The sequence below is a fragment of the Nyctereutes procyonoides genome, unplaced genomic scaffold (genome assembly GCF_905146905.1).
Source record: "Nyctereutes procyonoides isolate TBG_1078 unplaced genomic scaffold, NYPRO_anot_genome, whole genome shotgun sequence".
NCBI classification, from domain to species: domain Eukaryota; kingdom Metazoa; phylum Chordata; class Mammalia; order Carnivora; family Canidae; genus Nyctereutes; species Nyctereutes procyonoides.
The window spans coordinates 12,507,034-12,528,385 of NW_026575128.1; the positions used below are offsets into that span (position 1 = coordinate 12,507,034).

General features: G+C 35.9%; 1 protein-coding gene across 4 annotated transcripts in view; it reads left to right on the top strand.

Moving 5' to 3' along the window:
- Window positions 1-21,352, top strand: part of SPATA6 (spermatogenesis associated 6) — a 139,548-nt gene that overhangs the window by 8,316 nt on the left and 109,880 nt on the right. For 3 of the 4 annotated variants that reach the window (XM_055341804.1, XM_055341805.1, XM_055341806.1), the window contains exons 2-3: window positions 12,234-12,371; window positions 13,848-13,896. In XM_055341804.1, coding sequence (XP_055197779.1) covers window positions 12,234-12,371; window positions 13,848-13,896 — 187 coding nt within the window. Of the gene's footprint in view, window positions 1-12,233; window positions 12,372-13,847; window positions 13,897-21,352 lie in introns of those variants that run through there. The other variant, XM_055341807.1, reaches the window with a different exon arrangement.

The following is a 21,352-nucleotide window of genomic DNA, read 5'->3' on the forward strand; positions in this document are numbered from 1 at the left end:
TGACCACCTTTTCATGTACCTCTTAGCCATCTGTGTGTCTTTCTTGGAAAACTGACTATTCATTTTCTCTGTGTCCATTCTACTGTTTTTTGTTTTGTTTTGTTTTTTAAGATTTTAGTTATTTATTCATGAGAGACCCAGAGAGAGAGAGAGAGGCAGTGACATAGGCAGAGGGAGAAGCAGGCTCCGTACAGGGAGCCCAATGTGGGACTCGATCCCAGGACCCCGGGATCACGACGGGAGCCAAAGGCAGACACTCAACTGCTGAGCCACCCAGGCGTCCCACCATTCTACTGTTGATGGACATTTTCACTATTCCCAGTATTAGGATATTACAAATCGTACTCTTATAAATATTCTTGTATTTCTTTTTGCACATTTTGAATTCTGCACGTTGCGGAAATCTCACATTAGTCCTGGTCATTATTTAGATTATCTATGTGGAAAGTTATGTTGTTTACAGATAAAGACAGTTTGACTTTTCTTGTACAATTTTTTTTTCTTTCTTTTGTTTTATGTCCTTGACTAGAATCTCGTATAAAATTGAATGGTGGAAATAATAATAAATATACTTGTCTCTTTATTTTTATCTTAAGTTGTGCTTCTGAAGTTTTGCCAGTATTAGATTGAGTCTTATGAAATTGCTGACAATGGACTATATTTTTAGTTAAAAAAAAAAAAGCCATGGAGATTTCCTATAGTTTAGCCTAATATAATATTAGCCCTAGGATTTTCATTTATTAAAATAAGAAAGTTCCCTTCTATTCCTCATTTTGAAAACATCCTGAGCGTTGAATTATATTGAATGCTTTTTCCTGATCTGTTGTGATTATAGTATAATATTGTTCCCATAGCTATTTTGTGATGTTGCCCTCTTTCCATTCCTGTGGTAAATTCTTGTTGTTAGGATATATTATTTTTCCTATATTTGGATTGGCTAATTTTTTCTTTAGGATTTTTTTTTGGATTCATAGATGAGATTTTACTGGATGAGTCAAATACTTATTTCACTTAGATTTCAGTTTTTTATTCTTAAAACATTTACTTTAAAATATCTTAGACATACAAAAAGTTATAAAGAGCAACATAATGCATACCCATGTGCCTACGTACCAGCTTAAGAAGTGTAAAATATTACAGATAAAGGTGAAGCTTCCTATATATCTCTCTAATAGAATCCCTTCTTCCCCTTAGCTACTCACTCTTTTGAATTTTATCATTCCTCTGCATTTCTCAGTATTTTTCTCATATTAATGTCTGTCTTTAAGGCATTTATTTGATTTACTTCCAAGTGCTGCTTAACTGGCATCCCAAAAGGATTGGCAAAATTGTTTTAAAATTATTTGGTTCTAAATATTTTATCTTTTTTTTTTTAAAGATTTTATTTATTTATTCATGAGAGACACACAGAGAGAGGCAGAGACACAGGCAGAAGGAGAAGCAGGCTCCATGCAGGGAGCTTCACGTGGGACTCGATCCTGGGTCTCCAGGATCACACCCTGGGCTGCAGGCGGCGCCAAACTGCTGCACCATCGGGGCTGCCCTATTTTATCATTTTTATTGTGATTTTCTGCTTTAGCTTATGAGTTATTTAGGAATTTGTTTCACTTTCAAGATGCACAGGATTTATATATGTATATGTACTCAAGTCCTCTGCCATACTCACCTACACGTATACATACAATCTTTTATCGTCACATTTTAATTTAATTGCATTGGGGTATTGAATGACATCTGCATGATATTTTTGTTGAGAGTTCTTTTGTCTCCTAATACTTATACAGTTATTGTGAATGTTTTTTATTTACTTGAAAATAATATGTAACTTCATTTGTTGGATGTAGGGCTCTCTGGCCATTATCAGATGGAGTTTATTTTCTCCAAATTTTATTTATTTATTTATTTATTTATTTATTTATTTATTTATTTATTTATTTATTTATTTATTTATTTAAAGATTTTATTTATTTATTCAGGAGAGACACACACAGAGAGAGAAAGAGAGGTAGAGGGAGAAGCAGGCTCCATGCAGGGTGCCCGATGTGAGGCTCGATCCCAGAACTCCAGGATCACGCCCCAGGCCGAAGGCAGGCACTAAACTGCTGAGCCACCCAGGGATCCCCCCAAATTATCTTTAATCCCATATTAATTTATTTTGTCTGCCTGATCTTCCAGGTTGTAATGGAGATATATTAAAATCTTCAGTATGCTTATGTATTTCACTGTATCCTTGATGTCGACTAGTGCACTGTGATCTGTACAACTGTGGATTCATTTCTACCTACTCTGTTTTGTGTTGGGTGTGTACCATCTATTTGAGAATTTGTGGGTTTCTCCAGTTCTGGGTAAATTCTTAGCTTCCATATCTTTGACTTTTATTTTTTTCTCCTGTTTTCTCCTTTCCTCTGACATATATTGGAACTTGTATCTATTCTCCATGTGCTTTTTTTTTTTTTTGGTGTAATTTTTATTTTTATGCTTGTTCTGGGAGAATTCTGAAGAATTATATTCTTATGAAGTTATCAAGTTAAATTTTAAAAATCTCCTGTATTGAGGTGCACCTGCTTGGGTGGCTCAGTTGGTTAAGTGTCCAACTCCTGATTTTGGCTCCGATCATGATCTCAGGGTCAAGAGATCCAGCCCCTTGTGGGGCTCTGTGCTGAGCATGGAGCCTGCTTGAGATTCTCTCTCTGCCCCTCCCCCTGCTCATGCATGTGTGTGTGCACTCACACACTCTCTCTCTCAGAACCCTTCCCCCAGAGGTGCCTGGGTGGCTCAGTTGCTTTAGTGTCTGCCTTCTGCCCAGGTCATGATCGGGTCTTTGGGTCAAGCCCCATGTCAGTCGAGCCCCACAATGGATGAGCCCCATGTCGGACTCCCTGGTCAGTGTGGAGCCTGCTTCTCCCTCTTTCTTTATTCCTCCCCGCTGCTCACTCTCTCAAATAAATAAAATCTTTAAAAGAAAATTTAAAAAAAGCAAAGTCCCCAAACTCCTGTATTGAGATTTTTAACTTCATGGACTATATATTCAAGAATTCTCATATAACCTGTTTTTATAAATTTATTAATTTTTAAATTAATCTCTATTTTAAGTAATGTGGGGCTCAGACGCACTACCTCGAGATCAAAAGTTGCATGCTCTACTGATTGAGACAGCCAGCCACTCCCTAGTCTCTCTTTTTAAATATCTGGCAAATATCTTCCTTCTCTGTGTTAATTTTATAGTTTTGGGTTTTTTATGGAATTTTCCCCCTTCTCAGATGAAATATCCTAAACACTTACTTTAAAATTGTTTTCAGATTTTGCAAATTACTTTAATTTTCATTTGAAGTGAATTTATCACTGGCTTCTCAATTCTGTTGGTTTTCTTAGCTCTTGGGATTACACCGAATTATAGGCCAGTTTTGTGAGAATTGATATCTTAATAGTATTGAGTCTTTCAGTCTACGAACCTGGTATATTTTTTACATTGTCTGGACCTTCAGTTTCTTTCAGAAGTGTTTATTGTTGTCAGTAGGCATGCCTCACACATATTTTGTTAAATTTATATGTAAGTACTGCATACTTCAGGTTTTAATGCTATTGCAAATGGTTCTTTTAAAAAAATTCCATTTTTTTAAAAAAAATAAAAAAATTTCATATAAGTGTTCTGACATAAAGAAATAACATTGATTCTTGCATATTGAATTTATATCCTATGACATCAGATTCTTTATTTCTAGTAGCATATTTGTAGATTATAGACTACAATTAGGTTGTCTACAAATAATCAGTTTTACTTCTTTTCAATTTGTATATCTTTTATTTCTTATTTTTAAAAAGATTTTATTTATTTGTCAGAGAGTGCAAGCAGGGCAAGCTGCAGGCAAAGGGAGAAGCAGACTCCTGGCTGAGCAAGTAGCCTGGTGTGGGACTCAATCCCAGGACGCTGGGATTGTGACGTGAGGCAAAGGCTGATGCTTAACCCACTGAGCCACCTAGGCTCTGTATTTCTTTTATTTTTAAAATTTCTTTTGCTTGTCCGTTTTCACTGGCCAGGACCTATATAGTACATTGTTGAATACAAGTGTTGAGCATAGACATACTGACCTTTTTGCTGATATTGGGGAAGCATCCAGTCTTTTCAAATTTGACATCAAATTCAGGCTTTTTCATAGATATTCTTTACCAGTTGAGGAAATTTCCTTCAGGCCTCAGTTTTCTAGAGCTTTTATTGTGAATGGAGCTTACAGATGTCAAATGCCTTTTCTGAAGAAAAAGAATTGCAGGGAATTTCTAAGATTTAATGCTATAGTATACCGTTTAGAAGTGATTTAATTATATCTGACACATTTTTATATGTTGTCTTTTCATTTTCATGCAGTTCAAAGTATTTTAATTTGTCTTGTAATTTCTATTTTTATGATTTAGAAACCTATTGTTTATTTTCTAAATATTTAGATCTTTTTTCTAGATATTTTCCTGTTTTTTAATTTTTAATTTTTTTCCTGTTTTTTTTTTTTTTTTAGATTTTCCTATTATTTATTCTAGTTTGGTTTAATGGGATTAGAAAATATACTCTGCATGACTTCAGTCCGTTTATGTTTATTAGACTTATATGGCTCATAATATCATCTCTATTCATGAATGTTTTCATGTGAACTTGAAAAAAATGTGTATCCTTTTGCTCTTGGATGGAGTTATTACATAAATGTCAATTAGGTCAAATTACTTGAATGTCATTCACATTTTTTATACTCTTAATGATCTTTTGACTGCTTATTTTATCAGTTACTGAAAAATCAGTTACAGTTATATACTGTAATTTTTTGCTTCGTTTACTTTGATACTGTATTATTAAGGCTATACATTTAATTTTGTTATAGCTTTCTGATAAATTAAATTTTTAATCAATATGAAATGTTTCACTTTAATCTTGGCAATCTTTCTCTTAAGTCTACTTTATATCATATTAAGACAGTCATCCAGCTTTCTTATGATTAATGAATGCATGGTATACCTTTTTCTATCATTTTGCTTTTATCTTAAATCTTTATTTTTTAAAAGATGAAGATATAATTCAAGTATAAAAAATATACTCATTTAGGGACACCTGGGTGGCTCAACAGTTGAGTGTCTGCCTTTCACTCAGGGTTTGATCCCAGGAGTCCCGGAGTCCCGGGATTGAGTTCCACATTGGGCTCCCTGCATGGAGCCTCCTTCTCCCTCTGCCTGTGTCTATACTTTCTCTCTGTGTCTCTCACGAATAAATAAAGAAAGTCTTAAAAAAAAAACATTTAAAGTGTACAATTCAGTGAATGTTAATATATTCACTGAAAAATCGTAAAACAATCAATTCCAGAGCATTTTCATCACCCTATAAAGAAATCCCATACCTATTAGCTGCTATTCCTCATTTTCCCTCTTCCTCAAGACCCTGGCTACCGCTAATTGGATTTCTAACTCTATAGGTTTGCCTACTGGGGACATTTATATAAATGGAATCATAAGGTATGTAGCCTTTTCTGTCTGGCTGCTTTCACTTAGCATGCTTGTAAGGTTCCTTCATGTAGCATCTGTCAGTGCTTTATTCCTTTTTATGGTCAGATAATATTCCATTGGATATACCACATTTTGCTAATCTATTCTTCAGTTGATGGATATTTGGATTGTATCTACTTTTTGGCTCTTATATAATGCTGCTATACTCGTATATATTTTTGGGTTGTTATGTGTTTTCAGCACTCTTGGGTATATACCTAGGAATTGCTGAATTTCATGGTAACTCTGTTTAGTTTTTTTGAGGAACTGCCAAACATTTTTCCACAGTGGCTGTGCCATTGATACATTTCCATCAGCAAAGTATAAGGGTTCCCATTTTTTGGCATGCTCCCCAACACTTGTTTTTGTCCATCTTTTAAATTATAGTCATTTTAGTGGATGTGAAGAGATATTTCAGTATGGTTTTGATTTATACTCCCCCGATGACTAGTGATATTGAACGTTTTTCGTGAGTTTATTGGTCATTTGTTTTATCTTCTTTGGAGAGATAGCTATCTTTTTTTTGCTCCATGTATCTTAGAGCTCTGTTAAGTGCATATATGTTTTCTTGAAATCTATATCTTATATATGTGTTTGTGATTGCTGTGTCATTATAAAATGTCTGTTTTAGTTTCTAGTGCCCATTTTTGTTTTAATGTCTATTTTGTCTGATATTAGTATAACTATTGCAGCTCTCTTTTGGTTGCATAGTTCATTTTTTCCGTTCTATTACTATCAACTCATTTGTGTTTTTTAATCTACAGTGTGTTTCTTATAGACAACATATAGCTGGCTTATAGTTTTTATCCGTTTTGCCAAGGTCTACCTTTGCTTGGAGTATTTGGTCAGTTTGCCTTTAATGTAATCACAGTTAAGGTAGGATTTGTCTCTTTCATTTTGCCATTTGTTTTCTGCATGTCATGTCTTTTTTTGTTGTTTCTCTGTTTCTGCATTACTGCCTTTTGTGTTAACTGTTTTCTAGTATATCATTTTAATTCCTTTGTTTCTATTACTATGTTTTTTAGGTATTTTCTTAGTGGTTGTTCGGGGGGTTCACAATTACTATCTTAGTTTATAACAATCTGGTATGGATTAATACCAATTTAATTTGAATAGTACACAAAACTTTTGCTTCTATTTAGTTCCATTCCGTCCCTTAATGATTTTATTGTCATACTAAATTATATCTTTATACAGATAAGCCTTATCAACACAGTTTAGTAATTGCTGCTTTATGTAATTTAATTTTAATTAAGGATGGAGCAATAAGAGAAAAAAATGTATACTGTCGTTACATTTATCTATGCAGTTCCCTTCCTTGTGTTCTTTTTTTTTTTTTTTTTCATGTGGCTATGAGTTGCTGTCTAGTGTCCTTTCTACTGAAGGATTTTCTTTAGTATATCTTATGGGGAAATTGTGCTAATGATGAATTACCTGTTTTTGTTTTGCTAAGAATGTCTTAGTTTTCCATCCTTTTGGAAGGGAAATTTTTGTTGAAATTGAATTCTTATTTGATAGAATTGAAGTGCATTGTGCAAATATTCTGAAATTCCTTTGGCACTTTGAGTAAGTCATCTCACTTCTTTATAGCTTCATGTTTCTGATGCAAAATCAGCTGTTAATCCTATTGAGGATTTTTGGTACCTGTTGAATCACTTCTCTTGTGTTGCATTAAAAATTCTCTCTTCATCTTTGTCTTTTATGTGGTTTGGAATTCTCTGAGCTTGTTGGATGTATAGATTACTTTTCTTTAAATTATGGAAGTTTTTGTCCATTATTTTTTCATATATTCTTTCTGGCCATTTCTCCTCTCATTCTGGGGTTCCTATTGTTTCTATGTTGTGCTTAATAGTATTCCACAGATCTCTGAGATTCTGTTCATTCTTCTTTTTTCTTTTTTTTTTTTTAAGATTTTATTTATCTATTCATGAGAAACAGAGAGGCAGAGATACAGGCAGAGGGAGAAGCAGGCTCCCTATGGGGAGCACGATATATGGGACTTGATCTCGGGACACCGGGATCACACCTGAGCCGAAGGCAAATACTCAACCACTGAGCCACCCTGATGTCCCTGTTAATTTTTCTTTATTTTTTTCTTTCTGTTCCTTAGGTTGAATAATATTTTCAGGTTCACGTAGTCTTTCTTCTGCTAGCTTCTTTAGTGAATTTTTTTCATTTCTGTCATGTGCTTTTCAACTCTAGAATTTCTACTTTGTTCTTTAAAAAATAATTTCTACTTATTTTTGATATTCCTTCTTTGATGAAACATTATTGCCATGTTGCCATACTTTACTTGAGATTTTTATTTATTTTTTATTTTTATTTTTTGCTTTAGATTTTTAGACAAGGTTTCCTTTAGTTCTTTTTACATATTTATAATAGGTGATTTAAAGTCTCTGTTTAGGAGACTGGGCTTCCTCAGAGACAGTTTCTGTTGACTGCCTTTTCCCCTGTGTATGGGTGATACTCTTGTTTCTTTGCATGTAATTTTTTTTGTTGTTGTTGAAAATTGAACATTTTATTTTATTTTATTTTATTTTATTTTAAATTTTTTCTTCATTTATGATAGTCACACACAGAGAGAGAGAGAGGCGCAGATACACAGGCAGAGGGAGAAGCAGGCTCCATGCACCGGGAGCCCGACGTGGGATTCGATCCCGGGTCTCCAGGATCGCGCCCTGGGCCAAAGGCAGGCGCCAAATCGCTGTGCCACCCAGGGATCCCCAGAAAATTGAACATTTTAAATAGTATAATATGGAACTCTGTAAATCAGACTCTCCCTCTTTCTCAGGGTTTGTTGTTTGCTATTGCTTTCTATTTGTTTAGTTACTTTCCTGAGTTAACGTCTGTATTCTTTGTCAAGGGTGGCCACCAAAGTCTGCTTGGTTAGCTTCATGGCTTGCTAATGACTGGATTTATATATACTTAAATGTCTTGAACCAATAAGTCTCCCTGTCTTTGCTGAGGATCTTTGTATAATTGTTGAGGCATATTTTCTGTGCTCTGCAGGTAGTTTACAACTCTGTCTTAGCCTTCACTTCCAACTGTTTCAAAGCCTCAGGGTCAGCCAGAAAGATTAGGGTTTCATCAGGTCATTTCTGGGCACATGCACAACCTTAAACATGTGCATGATCTTCTAAGCTGCCAAAATTATGTTATATAGCTTCTCAGGACAGCACCTCCCCCCCCATACACTCATATACATGCATTTCCAGCTTTGCATTTTGATCAGGTTATGGTTTGCCTCATTGTGATCACTGCCTCGGGCATCTGTTGTGTTAAACAATTGGTACTGATTGTTTTTGACAATTGCCTTCGGGAGAAAGGCTGTTGTATGAGTGAACTCCAATTCAGATCAAATAAAGAGAATCCCTGTGAATGAGGGTTTCCAGGGAACTGTCAGACAGATAAAATATTGACAGTTCCACGGGGATGAGGCTTTTTGGGGAGCGTTAATTAAACCTGTTCTGAACACTCCAGTGTCTGTGTGACTGCTGGTTTTCATGGCTAGTATAATTCTAAGGATTTTGTATTTCAAGGCTAAAGAAGACCTGAGTAGAGGAGATTGGGAGTAGAATATGTTAGCATACCACAGTATCACTGTTGTAACTGCAAGTCAGCTATTTTTTTTCAAATAAATGCTCTTCAGATTGTTGCAAATCTCTGGTTATTTTCTATAGCTGTAAAAAGTTGATTTCACCAGTTGTTGGTAATATTCTCTTTTGCTTTTATAGAGGGGCTGATTTTTGGAGGTATTTGGTCCACCATTCTGAAAGTACTTTGCCATGTGCATCTTTATCTTTAAAGTGATTTTTTTTTTTGCATACAGCATATTGTTCTTGCTTTTTTTTTTTTATCCAATCTGACAATCTCTTCCATTTAATTAGAATGCTTAGAGTATTTGCATTCATGTAATTATCCATATGGTTGTTTAAGTCAACTGCTTTGCTCTTTATTTTCTGTTTGTTCAATCTGATTTTCTTTACCCACCCTCCCTTTCTTACTTTCTTTTTGGAAAGCTACTGGGTGTTCTTTTTTTTTTTTAAATTTTTTTAAGATTATTTATTTATTTATTCATGAGAGACACACACAGAGAAAGGCAGAGACGCAGGCAGAGGGAGAAGCAGGCTCCATGCACTGAGAGCCGACGTGGGACTCGATCCCAGGTCTCCAGGATCGCGCCCTGGGCCAAAGGCAAGCGCTAAACTGCTGCGCCACCCAGGGATCCCAAACGGTGCTTATCGTCGTGTCTTCCCTGGCGTTAGGATCTTTCTTTTTTTAATTTTTATTTATTTATGATAGTCACACACACACACACACACACACACACACACACACACACACACAGAGAGGCAGAGACATAGGCAGAGGGAGAAGCAGGCTCCATGCACCGGGAGCCCGACGTGGGATTCGATCCCGGGTCTCCTGGATCGCGCCCAGGGCCAAAGGCAGGCGCCAAACCGCTGCGCCACCCAGGGATCCCCTACTGGGTGTTCTTTTAAAGCATGGCAGAATTTGTAGAAATGTGGGTGAGAAAAACTCATGCTTTCTTGCATATGTGTGCGTGTGTGTATGTATATTTCAAAGATTTTATTTATTTATTCATGAGAGACACAGAGAGAGAGGCAGAGGGAGAAGCAGGCTCCCTGCTGGGAGCCTGATGTGGGACTTGATCCCAGGATCCCAGGATCACAACCTGAGCCAAAGGCAGATGCTCAACCACTGAGCCACCCAGTTGCCCTTTTGCATATATTGCACATTGGAAAGAGAGTCAGTAGTTTCCAATCGAGTACTCTCAATTAGAGTAGCTGCACAACTCAGTAGAAATAGAATATGAGTAACAAGTTTGAACCAAGGATGTAATTGTAAATTTTTTACCAGCTACATTAAAAAAGTGAAAATATATAAATAAATTAGTTTTAATAATAATTTTACTTAAGTCAATATATTCAAAGTGTTAGTTATTAATGAGATATTTTATGCTGATTTTGTAATGAGTCTTCAAAATCTTTTTGAACAAGTTCTCAAAATCTTCAAAATCTTGTATTTTACACTCATTGTCCATCTCAAATTTGGACTAGCCGCAACTGTAAGCATAAGTGGCTAGCACCTACCACATTGGGTAATATGGAGTTAGAGGGATTCTAACAGATTTGATTTTAATGAGGCAGAGTAGGAAATGAAGGTGATGGACAGCATGAGATTTGCTGAAGACCTTGATTTTAATAGATTTTAATAATCAGTGGGGAATATATTAGGACAGAGTGGAAAATTGATTTGGGGGAGAGGAAATAAAAATATCTGGCACAGAAAATAATCTTAACTGCTATGTACAAAGAGACATGAAGTCTTAGTCATTTATTCAGTGCAATAATTTGTGTTGATATGACAAATTATAATGATTTTCAGCCTAACAATAACTATAGCTAATATTGGTGGAATGCTCTGTTAGGCACTTTTCTAAGCACTTTTGAATGTATTGTATTGATTCTTTTACTGTGTCGCTTTAAGTAAGTAGATCACCTATATTTCTTGGGGCTCTATTGTTGTCATATATAAAAAATATGAAGCTGTACTTGATAATCTCTAAGCTTCTTTTTAACACTGAAAGTCTGTGGCTTTGGATACACTGATGAGAATAAAATTTCTGTCCTTAGGGAATTACAACTAAAAGAGGTGAGATGTACCCACTTAATTAAAATGCATGGAGACAATAATTAGGCCTTAAGAGAACTACAAAATGTTATGAGAATTTAAAACGTTTTTACTTGAATGTAGTAAATTCATAATAAATGTTTGAGTTAGAATGAATAATGATATCTGGTGAGTCAAGACAGGTTTTTTTTGTAGGAGATGTAGCTGATTGATGTAAGCCTTGAGAGGTGATAATTATAAATGAGGAGGAGATGAAATGGAATGGTAAGGAGTAGTCATCCTAATAATGGAAGAATGTAATGTGTGTGGTCAGAGGACAATACAAATATACTTATTGGGGAGGTGTTGAGTGATACTACAATATGAGTATATTGGAATGAAATCTTAGCCTTTAAAATCCATGTAAGGGTGTGGTTGATTACTGACAATGAAATGTGGGCAGAGCCTGAGGAGACTGTGCCATGTAGTTTTTAGAAATGCCATATTTTGTGTCTATACTTTCTGTCAATCATGTGGCTAAATAAGTACAATTTCATATTTTAAAAATATTTCACTGGGGTAGAAACTTACAGTTCACTAGCTTTGGAAGTTTGTCATATTGCTTTTGATGAGAGTGTGCATGGGCTGCTGTTTAGGGTGGTACTTTCTATCACTATTTTTTTGTGTCTTTTAGGATAGTGCTTTGTTTCTGCTGAGTCTTAATCCTTTGTGATTAAATGATGCTGAATAAGTTTATGTCAGCATTCAGCGTAAAGTGGGTGCCTAAGGCTGACTTTAAAACTGTTAGTGTCTGTCCCAAGAGCCAGTACACAGAGCTTCAAATGTGGCACAAATAACCAAATGGAGAATCATAGATTTCTCAGAGGAATGGAAGTTATAAAGGCATTTCATTTAACTCTGTAAACACTCGAGTCTCTCTCTCTCCTTTTTTTTAATTTGTGCGTATTTTTATTAGCTTAGCAGACTAGTGTTTTAATGTAATGCCTTGTAAATTATTTTAGTAGGACAGTTCAGGGAATTCATAAAGCAGTTACATCTCTCTATCTAATTTCATTCAGGTAACTTGTCCAGGAGTGGTGCTGAAAGACAAGGAGGACATCTATCTTAGCATCTGTGTGTTTGGCCAATACAAAAAGACACAATGTGTCCCAGCCAATTTTCCACTGGTCTTCAATGCCAGAATGGTGTTTGAAAAGGTGAGTTCAAATATCAGATCAAATATTAACAAATAATCAGAATACTTCCAATTTTTAATAAAAGCCCAGAACACAAATTATTGTTGCGGACTGTATACTTTGATTTCATTCAGAAGGAGATTTGTAACTTAAACTTGGAAGCTTGAAAATAAATATGCATTCTATTATGCAGTGAATCAGTTGCCTCTTTTTCATGATGGATCAGTCTATTTCCAAATTTTGTTAGTGGGCTTTATGTAAGATAGAGCATTTTGAGTATTAAATAATTTTTATATAAAAAAAGAGGAGATATTAATAGGTAAAAATAGGTTTTATATTTTTATTTATGGCTATCTCGTGTACTTCTTTCTTGAGTTTCTTTTCTATTTTTCCCCTAAAACTATTGCTTTTAGTTTATTACCAGTCATATTCTTCACTTTTTTTGTTTCATTCTTTCCTTCTCTACTTCTCTCCTTCCTTCCCTAACCTCCCATTCCTCCCTCCCTCCCTCCTTTCCTTCCTTCCTTCCTTCCTTCCTTCCTTCCTTCCTTCCTTCCTTCCTTCCTTCCTTCCTTCCTTCCTTCCTTCCTTCCCCTTTTTTTCTGCAAGTAATTACCCATGTCCTGCCCTGTTCCATGCACTGTTTGAGGCACTGGGTAAACAAGACAAATAGCCTCCTTTCTTGGAGCTTTCACTGTAATGGGAGAAACAGACACTAATCAAGTAAACATGAGAATAATATAATTTTAGGTAGTGATAAATGCCATGAAAAGAATAAAGGGAGGACAAGGGCATGGAGAGGGTCTGAGTGACTATTTTAAAGGGTGTTCAGAGATGGCAGTAACATTTAAGCTGAGCCTGAATTATGAGACAGTTATCAGTTATTCGAAGGTCTGGAGGAAAAGCATTCTTTTTTTTTTTTTTTTAGAATTTTTTTTTAACACTTTATTTATTTATTCATGAATGAGAGACACAGACCCAGAGAGAGAGAGAGGCAGAGACACAGGCAGAGAGAGAAGCAGGCTCTATGCAGGGAGCCTGACATGGGACTCGATCCAGGGTCTCCAGGATCACAACCTGGGCCAAAGGCAGCGCTAAACTGCTGAGCCACCCGGGCTGCCCAGGAAAAGCATTCTAAGCCAAGGAATAGCAAATAGAAAGGCTTCTTGGTGGGAATAAGCTTGATGAGTTGGAGGCGCACCAAGAAGGCCAGTACGACCACGGAAACAAACAGCAGGAGGAACTGGAGATGAAGATGAAGCACTGGTAACGTTGGAGAGGGAGCCATAGTCAGCTGTAATGGGTGTTTAATTGTCAGACCCTCCATAGTGATCATGGGAAACAGAGATGAAGTGACAGTCCTCAATAATGTCAGAAATTTCTTTGGGTGGGAAAGGAATATTATGGGAATGAGAGGAAAAACAAAGACTTTTTATGTGTCTGTTCCTTTCATTTCTTCTTTCCCACACTGCTTCCATCTACATTCTCCCACTATAGGTGTTCCCTGAAGCAGTAGACCCTGGAGATGTGGTTGCACAGCTTGAATGTAAGTTTTTAACTTTACATTCCTGATTCTAGGACATTTTAGAATTATGCTTATTAATCTTGAGTTAGGTAAAATTTTAAAAAAGTTTGCTAAGAATTTTAAAGATCTCAATTGGAGACCTTTTAAACATTTTTAAAAACATTTTTCAGAATATACCTGGAAATAATAAAATATACATGTGCTGCAGAGGCTGGGAGTTTTTCCTTTTTCTGTGTTGGGTCTGTGGAAATCAAAAAGACTTATTTGAACCTTATATTGATTTAGATGATATGAATTGTTTTTGATGTAAAGATAGAGATTCATGTTAGGTGGGGCTTTGCCTTGCAAAGAAGCAAATGTCTTTAACCTCAGTGTATTGAAAATTAATAGAGTAAATAATAGAAGATTTAAGGGATGATAGCTTAAAATATATATGATTTACATTTTGTATTGCATCTAAATATGTTAATAAATTATTTGAAGTGACATTTTCAAGGCTGTGGATAATAAATTCCTCAAAGTACTAGAAATTAAGTATAAAGAGGTACAACTACTTTTGAGAGCAACAATGCAGAGGTATATACATACGTGGGAATAAGTTATTAAAGCTTCGAGTATGAAATGAAAAACTCTGTTATTTATCCTTGTAATTAGAGAGGGATCTGAGATCACAGTTTGCTTTAACATTTAAAACTGTGGCTCAAAACACCAACAATATTGGGCATCATCAGTGCTACCTGCCCCCAGTACCCCACTGGGGCTCCATTATTGTAGAAACATGGAACCTGGCACCATGCTGGAATATGAGCATATGGGGAGAAATTGGGCCAGCTTACTATCTAATCTTCATGAATCTTACAGTTTAATGATTTTTCTCCAGAGAACTCTTTAATGGCCAGTGTCAATATCTTCTTTATTTTATTTTATTTTTTTATAGTTGTTCTAGCACTTGGTATCCTATCTTTCACTGTGGCAGATTAGCTAGGTGGCAATTTGGTGCCAGTGGGTAAATGCCTTTTTATTTTTATTTATTTATTTTTTTGTAAATGCCTTTTTAATATTCCTTCAACATCTTCAAGATCTGGGAGATTGTGTTGTGTATTTTAGAAGATATGAATTCTAATATCTAAATATCTAATATCTAGATATTGTTTATCTCAGCTGAATGAGATAATTATTTCATCATTCTGAAATTCTTTTGTTAGAAACATAATTCTTTTTTTTTCTGTGTATTTTTTAAAAAAAGATTTATTTATTTATTTGAGAGAGAGAGAGCGAGAGAACATGCAAGTGGGGGAAGGGGCAGAGGGAGAGAATATCCAAGCAGACTCCTGCTGAACGTGGAGCCCCACATGGGGCTCATTCTCACCAACCATGAGATTAGGACCTGACCTGAAACCAAGAGTTGAATGTTTAACCAACTAAACCACCCAGGTGCCCCTTTATTCTATTTGATTGAAATTTGGGGGCTGTAAGAAGAGTACTTAGTAGTTATTATTTGGAAACTTTCTTGCCTTAATTGATTCTGATTCAATTTTTCTTTTAGGTCTCTTCTTTTTGGTACCTTTCTCAAACTCATCTTTTTCTATTCTGTCTTTATTTATTACTATTCCACTGGCTTTACTTCTCTGGTCTCTTTTTATGTATTTATTTTCTACTTTCTTCTTATATTCTACTCTCCAAGTATTTGGCTCATGTGTTCCCTATCTTCTGATGACTTCTACATCAGCCTTTATTTCTAATCTCTCTTGTGAGCTGCAGCCCCCTTTTTCTTTTACTTTTCTTTTTCTTTTAGTTTTGCAGTCTTTCCCTGTCCACTAACCTTATTAATATGAAAAATTAAGAACATACTAAGAGTGGAGAGGATGGGGCAATGAAGCCCAACATATATATTGTCTAGCTTCAACAATTTTCAACATATCAATCTTTTCTATTTTTCTGGATTTTACTTATTTATTCATGAGACACACACACACACACACACAGAGAGAGAGAGAGAGAGAGAGAGAGAGAGAGAGAGAGGCAGAGACACAGGCACAGAGGGAGAAGCAGGCTCCATGCAGGGAGCCTGATGTGGGATTCGATCCCAGGACTCCAGGATCACACCCTGGGCCAAAGGCAGGCGCTAAACCGCTGAGCCACCCAGGGATCACCCATATTATCAATCTTTAAGTAATTGTGGGACTCTTTAAAAGCAAATAATTTACATTATTTTACCACAAATACTCTGGCATGATCTCTGACTGATAAAGACTGAGATACACACACACACACACACACACACACGCATAGACACACAACCACTATGCTGATATCATACAATAAAATTAATTTTTTAAAAAATATTTATTTGAGAGAGAGAGGGACGCTTGGGTGGCTCAGCGGTTGAGTGTCTGCTTTCAGCTCAGGTCGTGATCCTGGAGTCTCAGGATCGAGTCCCACATCAGGCCCCCTATGTGGAGCCTGCTTTTCCCTCTGCCTATGTCTCTGCCTCTCTCTGTGTGTCTCATGAATAAATAAATAAAATCTTTAAAAAAGAGAGAGAGAGTACAAGTGAAAGGGGCAGAGTGAGAGAGAAAGAGAGAATCTCAAGTGGACTCCATGCTGTGCAGGGAGCCTAAAACAGGGCTCAATCTCAGAACCCTGAGTCCATGACCTGAATTGAAAACAAGAGTCGGATGTTTAACTGACAGCACCATCCAGGCACTCCCAAAATTAATAATTTCTTAATAACATCAAATATGTAATCATTATGAAGATTTCCCTAGTTGTCACCAAAATGTCTTTTTATGGTTGGTTTGCTAAAATCAGAATCCAATCAAGGTGTGGTTCACACTTTGTGTATTGCTGTTTAGCTCTTAAACTTCTTTTTTTCTGTAGTAGTTTCCCTTTCTTTTTTTAAGTTTTTATTTTTAAGTAATCTCCACCCCAATATGAGGCTTGAACCTCCAACCTCAAGATCAAGAAGTCACATGCTCCACTGACTGAGACAGACAGGCACCCCCTTTAATGCTGTGAATTTGCTAGAAAACCCAAGTCCTTTAGAATATTCTACAGGGGCACCTGAGGGCTTAGTTGGTAAAGCATCTGCCTTCAGCCCAGGTCATGATCTCAGGGTCATGGGATCGAGCCTGGTCTTGGGTCCCCTGCTCTGCAGGAAATCTGCTTCTCCTATCCCTCTCCCGCTTTCTAATGTCTCTCTATCAAATAAATAAATAAAATATTCAAAAAAATATCCTACAACTTGGATTTGACTGATTGCTTCCTTAAAGGGTGGTTAAAAAAAAAAAAGGTGGTTTAGCTTGTTTATTACTGTATTATATAAACTGTTAATTAGATCTAGAGATTTGATTGGATTCAGGTTTTTTTATTTATTTATTTTTGGGCAAGAATCCTTCACAGTTGATGCTGTGTACTTGTTGTAAAATATCAAATGGCATGAGTCTGATTGTGTTAAGTTTGGTAATATTAAGATTGATGATTCGGCTCCAGGTAACACCAGCCTGACTCCTCCATTGCAAAGTTCCTCATCAGTCTTTCCACCGAGTAGCTTTAGCACCCTTTGAGATCCATTTTTTCATTAGGGATTATAAAGTGTGGATTTTCTAATATTGTCACTTTCTATATGTATTAGTAGAGTTCCTCTATAAAAAATTTTCTTTATTAGCAATTTGGTTACCCCAAAACACAATTCTTGTAGGAAAGGCAGAGTCATTCTTCTCTTCTTCCCTTACATTAATAGATTTAGTGAGGTACAATTTACATATCATAAAATTGACCATTATAACTGTAGTTAAATGATTTCTAGAAAATATATACAGTTGTGAACCATCATCACTATTCAATTTATGATACTGCCATTATCTGAAAAGTTTCCTGCTGCTTATCTGTAGTCATTCCTTATGCCCACTTCCAGTCCCTAGTAACCACTGGTCTATTTTCTCTCTTTCTTTGCCTTTTCTAGAAATTTCATGTAGATAGATTAATATGTAGTCTTTTGTGTCTGGCTTCTTTCACCACTTTTGAGGTCTATCCATGTTATTCTACGTTTTACTGGTTCATTCTTCTTTATTGACAAATTGGTACTCTATCATATGAAACTTTTTTCCCTTTCCAAAACTCTAAAACATTACTGAGTGAAATTAAAGATCAGCTAAAAAAATGAAATGACACATCATGTTCATATGTCAGAGATTTGATAGTTCATAAAGGCAGTTCTCCTAGAATCTTCTCTGCATTTAGTATTATTTCTATTTTATGGGCGTTTGGATGGACATTTGGATTATTTCTAGTTTTTGGCTAATTGCTATGAATATATGGATATAAGCTGGATTGTATGCAATGTATGTGTTTAACTTTTTTTTTAAGATTTTATTTATTTGTTTGAGTGAGTGTGAGACAGTAAGAGAACATGAGTGGAGGGGAGTAGGCAAAGGGAGAAGGAGAAGCAGATTCTATGCTGAGCAGAGACTGACACAGGGCTCCATCCCAGGACCCTGGGATCATGACCTGAGCCGGAGGCAGATGCTTAACTGATTGAGCCACCGAGACCCCTTGAAGAATCACTTTTTAATTTCAGTGATATTTCTCTGTTTTCATATTTTCAATTTTACTGATTTTTATTCTAATCTTTATTATTCTTTCTTCTACCTGCTTAGTGCATGCTTTGTTCTTCCTTTCCTAGTTTATTGAATACAAGTTTAGATGATTGGTCTTAGATATATCTACTTTTATAAGCATTTAAAGCTAAAATTTCTTTCTACATACTGATTTTGCTGCATTTATTGAATTTTGATGTTATTTGTTTCCATTAATTTCAAGATATTGTCTAATTTTTATGTGTGTGTGGTTTCTTCTTTGCTCTTTGGTTTATTTTGAAATATGTTATTTCCAAATATTTTCACATTTCCTACATTTCTTTATGATATTGATTTCTAACTTAATTCTACTGTGGTAAGAGAACATACTTGATAGGATTTTAGTTCTTTTAAATTTACTGAGACATATTTCTATCCTTGATAATATTTCACTTGCCCTTGAATGTGCATTTTGCTGATGTTGGTTGAGATATTCTATATCTATCTATTTCTATTAGGTCAAGTTGCCTGATAATGTTTAAGTCTTCCATATTCTTGCTGATTTTATCTTTCGAGGGGTGAGGGAGGCCTGATTGTTTTATCAATTACAGAGAGAAGGGCATTTGAATGTCCAGCTATAATTATTGAATTTTCTGTTTCTCCTTTCATTTATTTCAGTTTTTGCTTCATATAATGTCCTGGTTATTGATTTCTTACCCCTCAGTTCCAAATTCAGTCTTTTTGCCTGCTCTGTGGAAATTGATCTGGTTCCTTCAAATATTTTTTTTTTTTTTTCCTCAGCTGGCACTGAAGCTTCATGTAGTAGAGGGCCCCGGAGTAAAGTTACAGAGGGAAATGGTTGTGCTTCCTTAGTAGGCTCTTGCATTGAGCCTGGCTTTTTCCAACACAGACTCCTGTGGTGCTTGAGCCTTCCCTGGAGCTCAGGTACTGCAGTACAGAGTGGCTGTCCCTGTTTGTGTTGTGTGTTGTTTGTAGTTTTGTACTGAAGTGCCTCTGGTGAAACACCTCTGTGTGAATGACCTTCCTGGCACCTTACATGGATGATTGCTAGCCAGTTCCTTAGGCAGATTTCTAGTAAGCGAGCAACTTTTCTCTTTCAATAAGCAAAAGTTGTACCCTCTTGAACAAGTTCTGGATCTCAGTACTGGAGAAGAGAGCTAGAGGAAAACTCTTTCTTCCGTGCTCTGAGCCTCAGGAGTAATGGCTGTGGCTTTTGTCTGCTATTCCTATATTCTTTTAAGTTCTCTTTGTGTCTTTACAGCTAGACAGTCTTTCGTTACTTTAACTCCCATTATAGTTAATAGTTCTTTATATTAAATTTTCCTTTTGTGATTTCTCTCTCCTGATTAGACCCATATTAATGTATTGTCTTGTTAAAGCTCTGTTTTAGTTGTTTAGACATTTATAATTGTTATATACTCCTGAATCTTCACCTCATTTATGGGAGTCAAATTTCTGGTACAAAATTGCAGCAGCTTCAGGCCTCATGTCTTCCCTATTCTTAGGAATAAGTAGTCTGTGATCCATAATTTTAATAAAGTTTTGAGATTTATTCTAATTATGGTTGGGAGAATACAATATGCTGTCCCTTAGCTTATACATGTTGTACTTAGGTTCAAGTGGTGCATGTGTCACCTTTCTAAAAACTACACAGGTCTCTGATAGAGGAGAAGGGAGGGGACACCTGTGGAGCTTTCTCGTAGGTGTCCCCACAGTGAGCCTCCATAGTACCAAACTAACCTTAAACACAGAGTGATGGTAGAAATGGTAGAAACAGCTCCTTTAAATAAAATATAAAGTTGAACCCAAAGAAGTAAGGCGGGCTTTATGTCAATAAAAGCAAAGAGAAGAATTTCAAGTAAGGAAACATTGATATAATCATGGACTTCTCCAGTATTTCCACCTACCAGTGGTATTCTATTGAGCTTGTGAATCACATGTATCATTTTCCATTGTGTAACATATATAAAACTCATATGTACTTTTTATCTAAAATCCAATATTATTTAAGATTATGTTATTTAAAAGCAAATTGAGCATGGTCCAATCTCAAGGAGATTCAAGGACCCCCTTAACTGGACAGTCTGGCAAATGGTCAGATCCTTAAGAACCTCAGTTAAGTTGCTTAGAACAGTCTTTGGCACATAATAAACACTTAAAATGTCCGTTGTTTATTATTATTGGTGGTGCTATTAATGTCACTAGTGTTGTTATTGGGAAATTTACCAGTTCCATTTCACTCCATATCTGCACCTCTGAGGAATCTGCAGAGGTTTAGAATCACATGAGGTCTAGGGATATATATGGTTTATAAATGATATTAAGTGCCAATGATATTAAAAGCCATAATAAGGCAATTTTAAAAAAGATTTTATTTATTTATTCATAAGAGACACACAAAGAGAGAGGCAGAGACACAGGCAGAGGGAGAAGCAGGCTCCATGCCGGGAGCCTGATGTGGGACTCGATCCCAGGTCTCCAGGATCACACCTTGAGCCAAAGGTGGTGCTAAACCACTGAGCCACCTTGCTGTGCATGGCAATTTTACATTCATAGAGAAGGCATTCTCTTTAGGGAAACTATTTTAATTCTGGAATTACCAGAATAAACTTGGTGATGGCTAAACCTATACCCTGGGAACCATTTTTAGGCAAGAAACAATGAAAGTTTTCTACTTCATAAACTTCTTTATTGAAAGTGTGGATTCTCATCCTTTCTCAGTGAAGGTTTAGATTCTTTTCTACACACATACACACAGAGGATGCTGTTTGAAAAACTCTCCCTAAAGATACCCATATTGCTTGCTCCCTCACTTCTTTCCAGTCGTTGCTGAAATTTATCCTCATAATAAGAGGCCTTTTCTCACTAAAGTATCTAAA